General features: G+C 39.5%; 1 protein-coding gene across 3 annotated transcripts in view; it reads left to right on the forward strand.

The window, feature by feature from the left end:
- Positions 1-13029, forward strand: part of LOC118265916 (membralin) — a 97815-nt gene that overhangs the window by 54309 nt on the left and 30477 nt on the right. For 2 of the 3 annotated variants that reach the window (XM_050694720.1, XM_035579199.2), the window contains exon 9: positions 8146-8278. The exons of the other annotated variant lie outside the window; for it this stretch is intronic. In XM_050694720.1, coding sequence (XP_050550677.1) covers positions 8146-8278 — 133 coding nt within the window. The remainder of the gene's footprint in view (positions 1-8145; positions 8279-13029) is intronic. 3 annotated transcript variants of the gene reach the window in all.

Consider the following 13029-nt stretch of genomic DNA (forward strand, 5'->3'; position numbering starts at 1 on the left):
GAATTGGCTATAAAGACGCACTTTAAAAACTCCAAGCATTCTTTAACTAGACAATGATATCCGTATGATTATAAAACGGCACCTAAGACTCGGATATCCGTAGTGCGGTTATCGTCGGTGTCGGAATCGATGATGGAACAGCCGTATCGTTCGGATACGGAGTGCTCGTAACAGGACACGGGACGTAAACCGAGCCGGACGAGCCCACACGAGCCGCACCAATCTGCCAAGTGAATTACCCGACGAAATCCGACGTAATCTCGTGAAAACTGCCACTTTGCCGCACTCCGTCTCATACGTGTTTATGTTATGTTATTATGATGATACGTCGTTATGGTATCGTCAGGTCTTCTATAAATTTTGTAAGTAAAGAATTCTCAGCAGAAGAGGTTGAAATGTGGGGTTTTGTAAATCTTTTAAGCATGATAGAAGTAAACCAAATTATGTATCACGTCTACGTTACAATTTGTCTGTTATTAAAGGTCTCGATGCATGTGTCGAAACAAGGTGTAAGATTAATCCCCAAGCGAAAAAATCCCACGTTACACTTAATACTGTAGCGAGTTTTCGATTAAACCTCCGGACGGCCGACAAGGCAATAACCCACGCTTTATGATAAAGTTAATTAGATAGAACATTCGTTCCCCCGAGCAAGTATACAGATGAGACGCCGAACGAGCCGTCTCTTGAAAAAGACGAAGAAAATGGTAACGAAAATCAACAGACTTACTTCCGGTATTTGACGCTCGCGTGGACCTAATTGGCTGTAAAGATAAGAAGTGAGGGCTTGCTAAGAGCTTGTCGGAGTTATTTGAACTTTGAAGTGGGATCAGAAAGTCAAAGCGGGGAGTAAGTACGGACCTGATATTAAACCGCGGAGGTATCGGCTGTTGCTTCATATTCTCCTGTAAAGTATAGACAGTAGTCCTTCTTTTCACTTCCTCCAGTTTGTATGAAAATCCCCAGTTATTTGCGACTCTCTCACCGCACAACGGGCCACACATGAGTTTAGTGATTCATTTCAAAGTTTGCGAAGAACGGACGCGACGCCGTGCTCGCCTCGAGGTATAATTAGTTTCGTGATCGGCTGCCGGGCGCGGCCCGGTCCGGCGGACGGGTAAAAGTCAAACAAAACACGGATATCGACGCATATGCGACTGCACGCCGTACACCCACCCTGGCCCACACGCTGTCCGGCTTTATTATCAACCAAAGAAATAAACAAACCAAAATTAGGATTCATTTCATACTACCACTCGGACATGGCAAAATATGAATTTCGGATTACGCAATACAAATACAAATCTAAAAGTTGTAGGCAACTAAAAATAAAATAAACACTATTATTCGTGTACACATGCGAAATGGAAGGTAGATTTGTTTTTCGCGCAACTATGTTGCAGCTCTGTATATTGGTGTACTTTTTAATATTCTGTGCCATCACAGGGTTGCACTGAAGCGCCCTATTTCAAAGCCTACGTAAGTGGGTTGCCTGTGTACTAAAGAATTAAGTCAGTTTGTGGAAATTGGTAGCATCCGCCTTGTAGCGGAAGCTGCAGGGACGCTGCCTTTACAGTAGAACTTTTGATCATATAGCACTGCACGTACACAGCCTTTGATGACAGGTCCAAACTATCGACTATTATATAGAACAGTATTGAATTAATATTAGGCTCTATTTACCCTGTGGCAAACATGTAGCGAAACAAATGTGAAGAGATAATAACGTGGGTCGTATTATTTCATTTCATTTGATAAATAAAATCCTTGAGGGATCCAACTCTGATATTATTTGCTGCGTACAATGTTGACTACGGTCGTGTGTGGAACTCAATAACGTTCATATTTAGTTTTTCATTGGAGTACTTTTATAGGTTGCCTGTGTTGAAACCTATCGTAGTTTTAAATCGAATCCCGCAATATTGCTTGCCCGACTCTCCCAGGTGATTCCACCTGGTTGATTTTCATTTCGCAATGCATACACTCAGTGTTGTGATTCTTTTATAAAACTAATATGAATTTTATTATTGTCACATCAATGTATCGGCTTCACGTTATTACTTTTGTTCTAGTGTTATTGGATTAGTTTGTGAAATGCAATATGCATTACGTTCGCGGTAACACAGTTTTATTTTATTTTCTACAAACAATAATATACTGTGTTATTGTGATATCTTATTGACTCTACTTTCCGTCGTTTATAACGTGTTTGGGTGTACAACAAACATGTCTGTGATTTATTTTCTATAGATTAAACATGTAAATAAGTAAATAAACACAGAGACAAAACATCCAGAGTATTGTCGAGTAGGTAAGACTAGTTCATCCGTATCGAATGCATTTGTTGTATCAGTTTCCAAGTCGCATGGTGTTCAATTGCACGAAGTCGAATTGCACTTGCATCGGAATGGACCGTCGGTGCTCCATCCCACCGTCATATGACTGATACACGTACCTACATACCTTCTACCTATTCCATTGGAAAAATGTTCAAGATATTTCAGTTCCTTCAGTATCGTGTCGCAAGTGCAGTCATCGGGCGATTGAATTTCCCTGCTACTGTATGCTTCGTCACTTTTATTGTTAAGTATTATATTTCTTAGCAAAAGGTTATCCTTTTATGTACTTTTGTGTATGAGAAATGTAAAAACTTGATGGCGCCACTGTCGTTTTTGGCGCACCACTGAATTTAATATTGATCGTCCAGCAATATAATTTTAAGATCCCCTACGCAGCATTAAAAAATTAACTAAGTATAAAACTTATTAAAAAAATGCCGCAAGTTTCGTGCTCATGAGATTACCAATAACGTAACCTCGTTCCTGTAAAGCGGTTAACCCACGTTACCGTCGATGCATATCGCTAATCAATACCCAGCCTCGGTAAATCCTTCACACTTTTAGGAAAAAATCGCTCCACTGCTTAAAACGTTGGCAAAGTGTGAGGATATTGAATTAGTGGCGGATTTTGCATTTTTTCCTGACTGAGACAAAAAGGCGTGGCGGCGCCCGTCGGACGCTGAATCAATTACGTTACGTTGACGCGGCGGTGCGGTAATTCGATCCGTCGGCAAATGTTGATTCGACCGCGGGGCATGACCGGTGGTGGCGAGCCAACCCAGCGAGCCAGTCCACGCCACCATGCGTACGACTCACTGATCCACTTTCGCCTCACCTAAAATGTTACGCCTTAATTAAACTACGCGCATCCAAACACGTAACTGACTCACAAATGGATTTCTAACTACCATTGTATGCCTGTCTCACTAGTCACAACTCGTCGAATAGGCTTAATTATTGTGCTGCCTTCATTACTCTTGAATTGGGGTTATTTGGGTGATATTTTCTCAAAATTCACCAATTATTTAATTTGATTTATTATTTTCCTCTATTCGCACATAAGTCATTATGTTTTTTCAATACTAAATAACAAAATCTACAAATAAAATACATTTTGAATAAATTGGTCATTCAAAATACTCCAAAATCGCTTTTGCTGATGTTCAAACCCAAAATAAAATGACATATTAAAGATACAATCTATCTCACTAACTAATTACGCAATAGCAACGAGAACCATGAGTAGCGTGTAGGCATAACAATAATCTACTCAATGTTGGCTGGGAGGGAGTCAGCCAGCAGATTTCAGGCGAGTGGCAAAGCGGATTATCGAAATTAACCTCTTCAACGGCTCTAATGATCGACTCTTCCACTCGAGTACCAGGGGTTCCTCTCAACCGATACAATCGATAATAATACCCACTTACTAAAGTAAAACATTATTTCATCTTTGAGATATTCATGATACCTTTACTATAATGCGATCAAACTCGGAATAAAGTACATAAAATCACCGTCACCAGATTTTAATAAAGGTTTTGTCACATAATAATAACAATTTACCACACAATAAGGTATCGAAGATAACAATCAATTTTCGTTGTACATTATTCGAGTAAGCAAATCTCTCCATTGTGAACTATTCATAATAGGTTAGGGGATAAAGGCTCTATATTAGGTTGTTGCAGTCGGGGGCTAATCTCGTACGGGCGCAGGACTACAATAGGCTTTATTAACATGCATGCATCCCGTTCGATACAAATTGGCGATGAGTCGAGTCGCCGGCGCCGTGCGGTGAACGCTGAGCCTACTCCACCGTGTAATAATGTCCTCCCTCGACGATTACAAGCTACGTCATTTTGAATTATTTATTTTTACATTTTTATTCAGAATTTTACATGAGTTTAAGTTACGTTTTATGCGAACAGCATAAAACGTAACGGCTGTTAGGCTGTTAGCCTAAAAGAAAAGTCCCTAACGGAGACACGTCTATCATGCACATTGAAATGTAATAATCAGTTGTAAAGGTATTTTTAAATGTTGCTTTATAAATGCTTTTCATATTCGGTACCAGTGAAATCATTATAATGATGTGTAAGTTTTTCAATTACCTACTTTCAAAGAGTTATTTAATATCATACATTATTAAATTTATTTTAACAAGCGAAACTGTCGGTTTGCTCTCTTAATTTGATTAAATGGGGATGGTAACTATCGACCTGCTTCATATATTTGTATAGGGCTGAAAATTTCAATTGGACGTGGGTCAGCTAATATTCGTTAGCTGAAGTGTGTGATATACACCGACTTGAAACTCATATGAATTTAAAAAATAACGTATTGCTGACGTAATTGTCTTCAGTTTTTAATTATGATAGGCTATGCTGACTTCAATTATTTATCCTTTTTAAAACCCTCGAATCTAATAGTAAACACAGTTTCCCACCACTGCCCTCTCAAATTCCTCAGGTAGTAAAGCATTTCTTGTAACAACGATTAATTACAGTGTACAGGTCACGCTAAGGTTTAATTTTATGGGTCCAAGTCATTGAATCACTCCCTTAGGATCTGGATCATTAAGTGGGTAAATGGTTAATGAAAATAGAATGAGCACTAAACATCGAAGCGGAATTTCGCCAGTCACCTAGCCGTCGTTAAATGTTGTTATCGTCGCGATTAAGTAACAAAACAACTCTGGTAGAGGGCGCTGCGGGGCGAGGCGCGGGGCGCGGGCTACGTCGCGAATAATAATCTCAGTTTACGACGGCAGCCGAGTGAATCAATAAAAACACTAATAATGCACAGACGTAATCCGGATCGTGCAACGTCGCGATTACCGGCACTAACGAGATCGTAAAGACGGATCTCCAATGCACGGCTTAGCCGAAACATAAGCGCCGCGGGTAGGCTACGCACTTGATATATGAGCGCGCCGGATACGGCACTTCACGGAGCAATTAATACAAACGAAAACGTTCTCTTAGTTTAAGCTTTGCCTTCTTAATGGAAGTCGTCGTTGATCTAATGACTCCGGTTTGCAAAAGCAACAATCAGATGTAACAGATTTTTTGTTCAAAGAATTGTAAACCGGTACAGTGGATCCATTATTCTCAATTTGCGCCAAGTTGAAGCAAGCGCGGACGGCACGCCGGCAGACGCGGCGGGTGTCCCCCTTGATTAAACCCGGGAAGTAAGAAGTAACAATTTGTGTGCATTCCTACATCCTCCGCCGGTTTATACTCTAGCTACTGAATTGCACTCCAGCTTACTAGATTCCATTTTACCTTAGAATTTCATAACTTATATTACTTTGTTTTTGAAAGAGACTTCTTGAAGATGTTAACTAAACGAAAGTTTAGCTCAATTTTGTTACAGTTATGATTGCTTGTGGTTTTGTTGAGATTGTTCGCAAGTGAAGTAATCTATTTGTAATTTTGCTGTAGATTAGATTCTTGTTTGTGAAGTTGTCTTGCTTTACAGTCGCTGAGCAACAATAATTATGGGTTTTAATGACTCCTTCTTTGTCTGTTTCATAATAAAGGTACAAAATGAATATACAAGCGTTATTCGTGTGTGTTTGGGTAGGATAATACGTCATGTGTAGACAGACGTGGACCCCTCGGCTGCAGAGCTGACGAGGGCAACGCGACCGCCTGCAGTCCAGCCGCTGTCGATGACACGAGCCTACGTAAACGTATCGATACCTGTCGGACACGAAGCCTGCCCGGTGCTCGCGTATCGTTTAAAATGTAGCCTGTATTTTTTGATACACCTTTTACATACATATTCATATTTTGATCTCGTATCCTATCGGTTTTCATTTCACAAAAACTTTTATACTTAAAACTCCATTCAGTATTTTATCATCATTTATAGTGTCATATTGTATGTTTGATCAATGTTTCGATAATTTAACACTGATTCAAGCCGTCGTCTGTCGCGCGTGCCTCACGCCCATCTTTGGCGATCTTCGCGTAGCGCCGGAATTAAAATTAATAGCGGACCGACGAAGGCACGTCGTGGTAGGTCCGACCCGGCCCCAGTAATTTGTTTACTCGTCTCGCTCAGGATTACGTCGCATGCTCCGCTGAATAGGTAACTCCTGGTGACTTTTCATAAGTATCAGTCAACTTCCACTTGGCTTTGTTAATGAATTTTTATCGTTTTAATAATATTTTTACGTGCATTAATTTCTGCGGGCTTTTTACGGTGCTTTTATTTAAGTTGAGAGTTTTTATAATGGTCTTATATTTCATGCAATGTACTTAACCTTTAAAGCTCTCAAATGGCTGACAGTTTACAACAAAACCGCTGACGAGCACAACTGATGTGGTGAAAAAACCGTCAATTAATTGACTTTGTACTAAGAGTCAAAGCGTTTCATAGCTTGTCATTATACGCAGCAGGAATTTAACGACAAAGCTCGTGTATTTCGGACGAATAACCGCACATGAAATTTCATTAACAATATGGTAAAGTTTGGAGCATATACGTGACACGTATATAATTCAAAGCCGGAGTTAATTGACCGAACACGGTTATGAATGATACGGCTAAACGTCGCCGGAGCCGGGTCGAGTGTCGGCCGGTTGCCGGCGGACTTCCGATCGCACCCCGGCGTGTTTATTGTATCAGTGTCGAGGCTCATCAAAATGCAAATAAGGCACGCCCAGGCCGCGGCGCCGGACAGTTGTCGGCACTGTATTGAGTTATAATCCTCTACATTCCAGTTTCCTATGTACCCTTGTTTCGACCGCATTGTGTCTGCCACCGTTAGATGTCTACATGAGCTTCCAATTATTTTGAGGAATGTGTTTGCTATTTATTTTGATTGAAATAGATGATAGACTGTACAGTTGGCCTAGTGAATTAAACTTCGGATTCGTTTGAAGTTTTGAATAAAAAAATCTACTTTCCCGAAATTGAATGTAATCTCCTTTTTAAACATTTACCTGAAAAGATTATACCTCGATCATTTCAAATTTGGGCTCTGGTTTCGTTTTTTCATATTATGAAAACCACCCAACACATCATATTTTCTTTTCAAATCTTTAATTTCAAACACGTCTCCACTAATGATGTCTGGGGCACAGCATTTATCGCGCTCGTATTCTCAGATGTGCATCAGTACACGTCTGAATATCGGATTCAGTATTCTAAGACCTAATCATAATAAGACGGCGAAGTGCACCTCAGACACACACGGGAAGGAGCTTATACACTACATGCAGCGTCTTCGTCTGAAAGTCACAGGAATGAATCGTTCGAGGGAGTTGTATGCAGTCGTTTAATAAGCTCCTGGCTGGGTGCTCGGATTTCGGTCGTTAGCGCGTAATTGTCGACACCTAATTAGTCCTGACACTCGAGCATGAGTCTCCGGTGTCGAGCTCACACATGACCCGCGATATTTAACGCGGCACGGCTTCGCCATCTCGACCGTCGCTGGATGTACTCCGCTGCGGTTCAGATGCTTTATTAACTGCCCTGTGTATGATACGTTTATTTTGGTTTATGCTACTACATTGTACAAAAGTGATCCTTTTTGGTCAACCCATTTGAGTAACACCCATTTTCGGAAGGACTTGATGAAACTAGTGAGAAAATAACAAATGACATCTCATGAATGGCACAGTTTAACGTGAAACATAATAGCTCACATAAAATAGTTATAGTTAGTCATTTTATTTGATGCTAATAGAAACGAATAACAGTTATTCCATAAACTGTTTAGTACCAACGTAATTATAGCATATCTTCCGTCTTGGCGTGTTGGAATAGCATTTGTAAGCGAATGTCTTGTTTGCAGGCATGGAGGCGATAATGTCGGAGTTCTTCAACGACACGACGACGGCGTTCTACATCATCTTAATTGTGTGGATTGCGGACCAGTACGACGCGATATGTTGCCATACTGCTATCGCTAAAAGACATTGGCTCAGGTAAGTGCTTGGAATCCTAATATTATGTCGTTATATTTGAACGTTCCTTACAGTACAGGTTCCTTCTAAGGTTCTTTGGAAATAATTCAGTACTTTACAGAACATGTAACATCGTACGGCATTTCGGACTTCTGTACAGTCTTATAAAACTTAGACATGATAATGCTGAATAAATCAATTCAACTATAACGTAATGTAGTTCAGCTTAATGAAATAGTAGCTGTGTAAAAATAAGCAAAGAAACACTTTGCATTGAATATTAGTTTAAATTAAAAACAATTCAATATTTATCGGAACACGTTAATTAAATCAATCCACTTATTACCGCGACCACACAGTGTAACCATTTCACATAATTGTGGTAATAAACACATATTTTATTTAGTTAACTTCCATTAAAATAATTCTATGATAAATATCAGAATAATAAACTCGAACAAAGTTTTCTCGTGCAAATACTCGACAAACCGCTAATGATGAAAGTACCTACTCGTTTGCTTTTCGGTATAAACTATGCACGAAACATACATAAATACGATATTTTCCTTTCATATATATATAAAAAGGGAGATAGACACAGTAATTGTTTGTTTATATATCGTACGTGTTTGTACTGGGCTCATTATTTTGTGGCATTTGTACATTTGTGTAAATATCGACATATTGCTCGCGTCCCAGAGTGTTGCCCTAAGTATTTACTTATTATAAGATTGATGTTTAACGAGCGCTTGTTGATATTTCAATATATTTCCTGGTCCTATGGTGAAATTGACTTTTCATATAAAAGAGCGTTGCAATAACTTTTTAACGTTTTATTAATTTACATATTTTTATTAAAGTAAATATACGTAGTTTTTTTTAAGTCTTATACGAAACATTTCAATAGTACAAGGGTCTGATGATATGATTAATTTACTATTCTGGTAGAGAGAGCAATGCTTCCGATCTGTTTGTTCGGGCACTTTGTTTTTACGCCTACTTCTGTCGCGCGTGTTTCTCCTTAATCAAAAGGCGTCCGGGCACGAAGCAATTTGGCTGGCCGTCCGCGCGGGCAATAAGGAGTGAGCGCTATTAAAACAAGCGCAAATAAAGCAAATTGAAAACGGCACCGCTTCCCCCCTTGGAGAGGGCTAGTAGAGCTGGCCCCGCGTCCTCGGGCACCCCGCAAAAACAACGTACTGTCGTCTGGAGAAACCTCTTGCTTCATCTAACTGTCACATATATCTCGACAACTATCGATACGTATACCGCCGCGCGACACACTACGATACACGTCTGTTGTACCCGCCACACTGCCAGCATTTATTTACTCTGTATAATGTCTAATAACCGTTGAATGTACGTTTATTTGCACATACCAACTTCGTAAAAAGCCACTCGCAAAGACGGCCACGGGCTATTAAATAACAAATTCATTTTAATGTACGCTTTTTTAAAACATAATCAAATAAAAGGACCCGCTTTTCACAAGACAGCAAATAAGATAATAGATAATTTTACTGCTACAAGGCAGTTCTTTGTCAATTTAATTTTCCGTGTTCCCTTTACTTTATACGTGGAAGTGCTCTCCTCTATGTAGCTCATCATATTAACTGTGATGTTGTAAAAATATTAAAAAATATTGCAATTTTCTGCTTGCGACCTGCGTCAACAGCAGCTGGAGAGTTTATTTAATAATACCAAAAAATATAAGCTTTTAGCTAGTATCACATACGTGCTTTATGTGAACATTGGAATTTAGAAACAATATCATATTTGAATTCTCCTGGTCCACGCTCATAGTTTATTTAAAACAGAATCTAAATTCTATTTGTAATTTCACATTACAAAACATAAACAACAAAGCAAGCAGCAAGATAGAATTGAAATTAAAAAATGAAATATAAAAATCCTCTTCATTTACGTTCGTATTACGAAATAAAGAGAGCACGTAGCCGCGGTCAGTTTTCAAAAGCAGAAAATTGAACAGTATATCGAAAAAGAGGAAGCAAGACAAGTTTGACAGGGATGTTAATAACACTGCGTAATTTAATTAACCACCAGCTATTTTAATTAAGTACTCGATTCTGACGAGTCTTTACCAACATGCATATTTTGAAAGCATGCATTGTTTCAATATTTTACAACGGAATTCTGTTCCGGTAATAAGAACGGAGATTAATTATTTTAAAAGCTTCATATGGCGTATATTTTTTAGTAAATTCTGTAATTATTTTGCTGCGAGGTTCAGTTATGTTCAGACTAAATGGAATGTGATATTGCATATTGTAATTATGTTGGTGTAATTGAGCGTTTTCATATTAAAACTTTGGACTCATTCAACCACGCAGTGCGGTAAGGCAACCAAAATTAGAACAAACGTCTAATTAGTGACACGGTTACGGTTTACAAAACGGTGTCGTGTCAGATCAAATGCAATGTGTTAATAAGTGTGTGGCCAATGTTTGCGAAGGGTTAACCCTCGACTCGCCGTGGACGCGGTCGTGTTACGTAGCTCGGGACTCTAGGGCACTCGGGACCCTGCGGTCGGATGAAATCGGCGACCGCGTGACGAGCGGCTCCCCGCATAAATCTCCGCGACCGCCAATTAAGGCCCGCCCCGACAGTTTGTCTACGACGCCGCCCTGATTGCTTTCACCGCGACACGAGCATCCTCTCCGCATCTATGTGTGGTTCAACTCTTAAATTGACGGATATACGGTGCCAATAAAACGGAGAAAAAATCCTCATATAACAGTCAAACCGAAGAAGTGCAAAAATGGGTACATCCACGTCATGTCACGAGTAATTTGCCAATACAACAACAAATTAAAACAAACTCATTAATTAAAAAGTCTCGAACAAATCTCACAAGGAGAAAATTACACGCATTTGTCTAACTGTCGTAACTCCCTTCTTGCATTCAATTACGAATTTGACTTCTGACATTGAGTGCACCCCTGTACCCCATTTATAACTACCTCGTGCCCTTGTTAGATCGATAACCCTTTATTTGTACACCTACCAATACACAAACGGTTATTGGTTTTTGTGACGTTTCCTTTCATACATTTCCTGCATATGAGAACAAGTAATTAAATCTAAAGATGTATGGTATAATTTTACCATGTGTTGGTAGTAAAAGAGTTGATTGGAGAAATACAAATGGCGTGATTGGCAATACGACAATACAGATTATTAAGGACCTATAAAACTGATGGTAGATCTAAGCTTTATTTTTATAAACACATGTTTATATCATAAGTTCTTTCAGTTATAGATTAACACAATACATGATCTAAGTTCAAAGTCAAACTCCCAAATAAGTTGAAAGGGATCAGTCGTTATTACCACTGAGCCTATGACATATAATGCGGTAATATGTGTGCGATTTTATTTATAAGCGTGGTGTGAGAGTTGACGCCGGCGTCGTTAGGGGTGTGCTTCTCGTGTGTCATTTTAAGGATGTGCCAAATTGAAGGCTCCAGCGGCATCGCGAGGGGAGTCTGATTTATGCCCCGGGACCGTGGCGCCCTCACGCCTTCGATCAGAGCTTTATTCACTCGGCCGAGGTCAGTTTTCTTATACGAACGACGTAATTCTCCCGCATTTATTATGAGGGCTGCGAAAATAACGCGTTAATAATCTCCTCGGGAAATGTCAAAGCTTTGATGCGTTCGCTGTGCAGTATGACGTAGGTAATAACTGGGAGTGCCTTGTAATTTGAGATCAAAGTACCTCGTTATGTCATATCAAGCATCTTTTGAGTTAACATGACCTGATTCTCTGGATCATAGCTAATTAGAATTCCATATGAATTACACATTCGTAAAATAAAAAGTTAAAGAAAATACAAGTTGATTGTTATTTTTCCTAGCAATCCTTTTACCGCACAAGGGAGAGAAACCATACGTACACTAGCAGGTGCCAAATAAATGTCATAGTCAGTAACACGCAATAAACGCAGCGTGTCTGGCGTGGCAGTAAACCTGCTCGTCTCAGGTCTGCAGCAGTTTAACGTTCCGCTTCGTTGCTGCTTATAGTTTTATGTCCTCAACACGCCACGGGACTACGCGACAATTGTGTTAATTGGAACTGTTCGCTGTAAAAACGTGAGCATTCCTGTCAATTTCATTTATTATTGTGGCCTTTATTGGTGTAGATTGTCTTGAGATGATATTTCATTGTTTTTAGTGTACAATGTTGTATAGAAATGTTTGGACTTGTCATATGCGTATGACAGAGAATTTCGCAGGTACTGAAGATCCAGATCAGCTGAGTATACTATAAAATAAGCTTATGTCTTGTTGCACATAGGCCTCTAATCCTGTTAGATGATAGAGCCCGCTATAACCTTTTCTCATAAAAAATCCAAGCAATAGGCTCACGTCTCTTAACAATACAAAACGACATACCTATTTGGTACATAATGTAGTACATGAAGATGCGCAGCTCGAGTATGCAATGTATTGATAGTAGGGAAGCCATCCATAGTAAACATCCACCAACCGCATCTATAGCACGCATTCATAGCACGTATCCAAAGCACGCATCCATAGCACGCATATTTTCCATATAAAAACATAGCTTAACTGAGTCCGTTTCCACCAGTCCTAAGCTATGTGTACCAATGAATATGATTGGTGGAAGCCAAACGCATCCACAGCATTACACATCTCGTAGTATAGCACATCTCAGTTGAAAAAGCACCCTTATAGATAATGAAATATGAAATAGACATCTATCAACGGAAGCCTAGTGAAAGCAATACT

This window comes from Spodoptera frugiperda, chromosome 7 (assembly GCF_023101765.2).
Source record: "Spodoptera frugiperda isolate SF20-4 chromosome 7, AGI-APGP_CSIRO_Sfru_2.0, whole genome shotgun sequence".
Classification (NCBI taxonomy): domain Eukaryota; kingdom Metazoa; phylum Arthropoda; class Insecta; order Lepidoptera; family Noctuidae; genus Spodoptera; species Spodoptera frugiperda.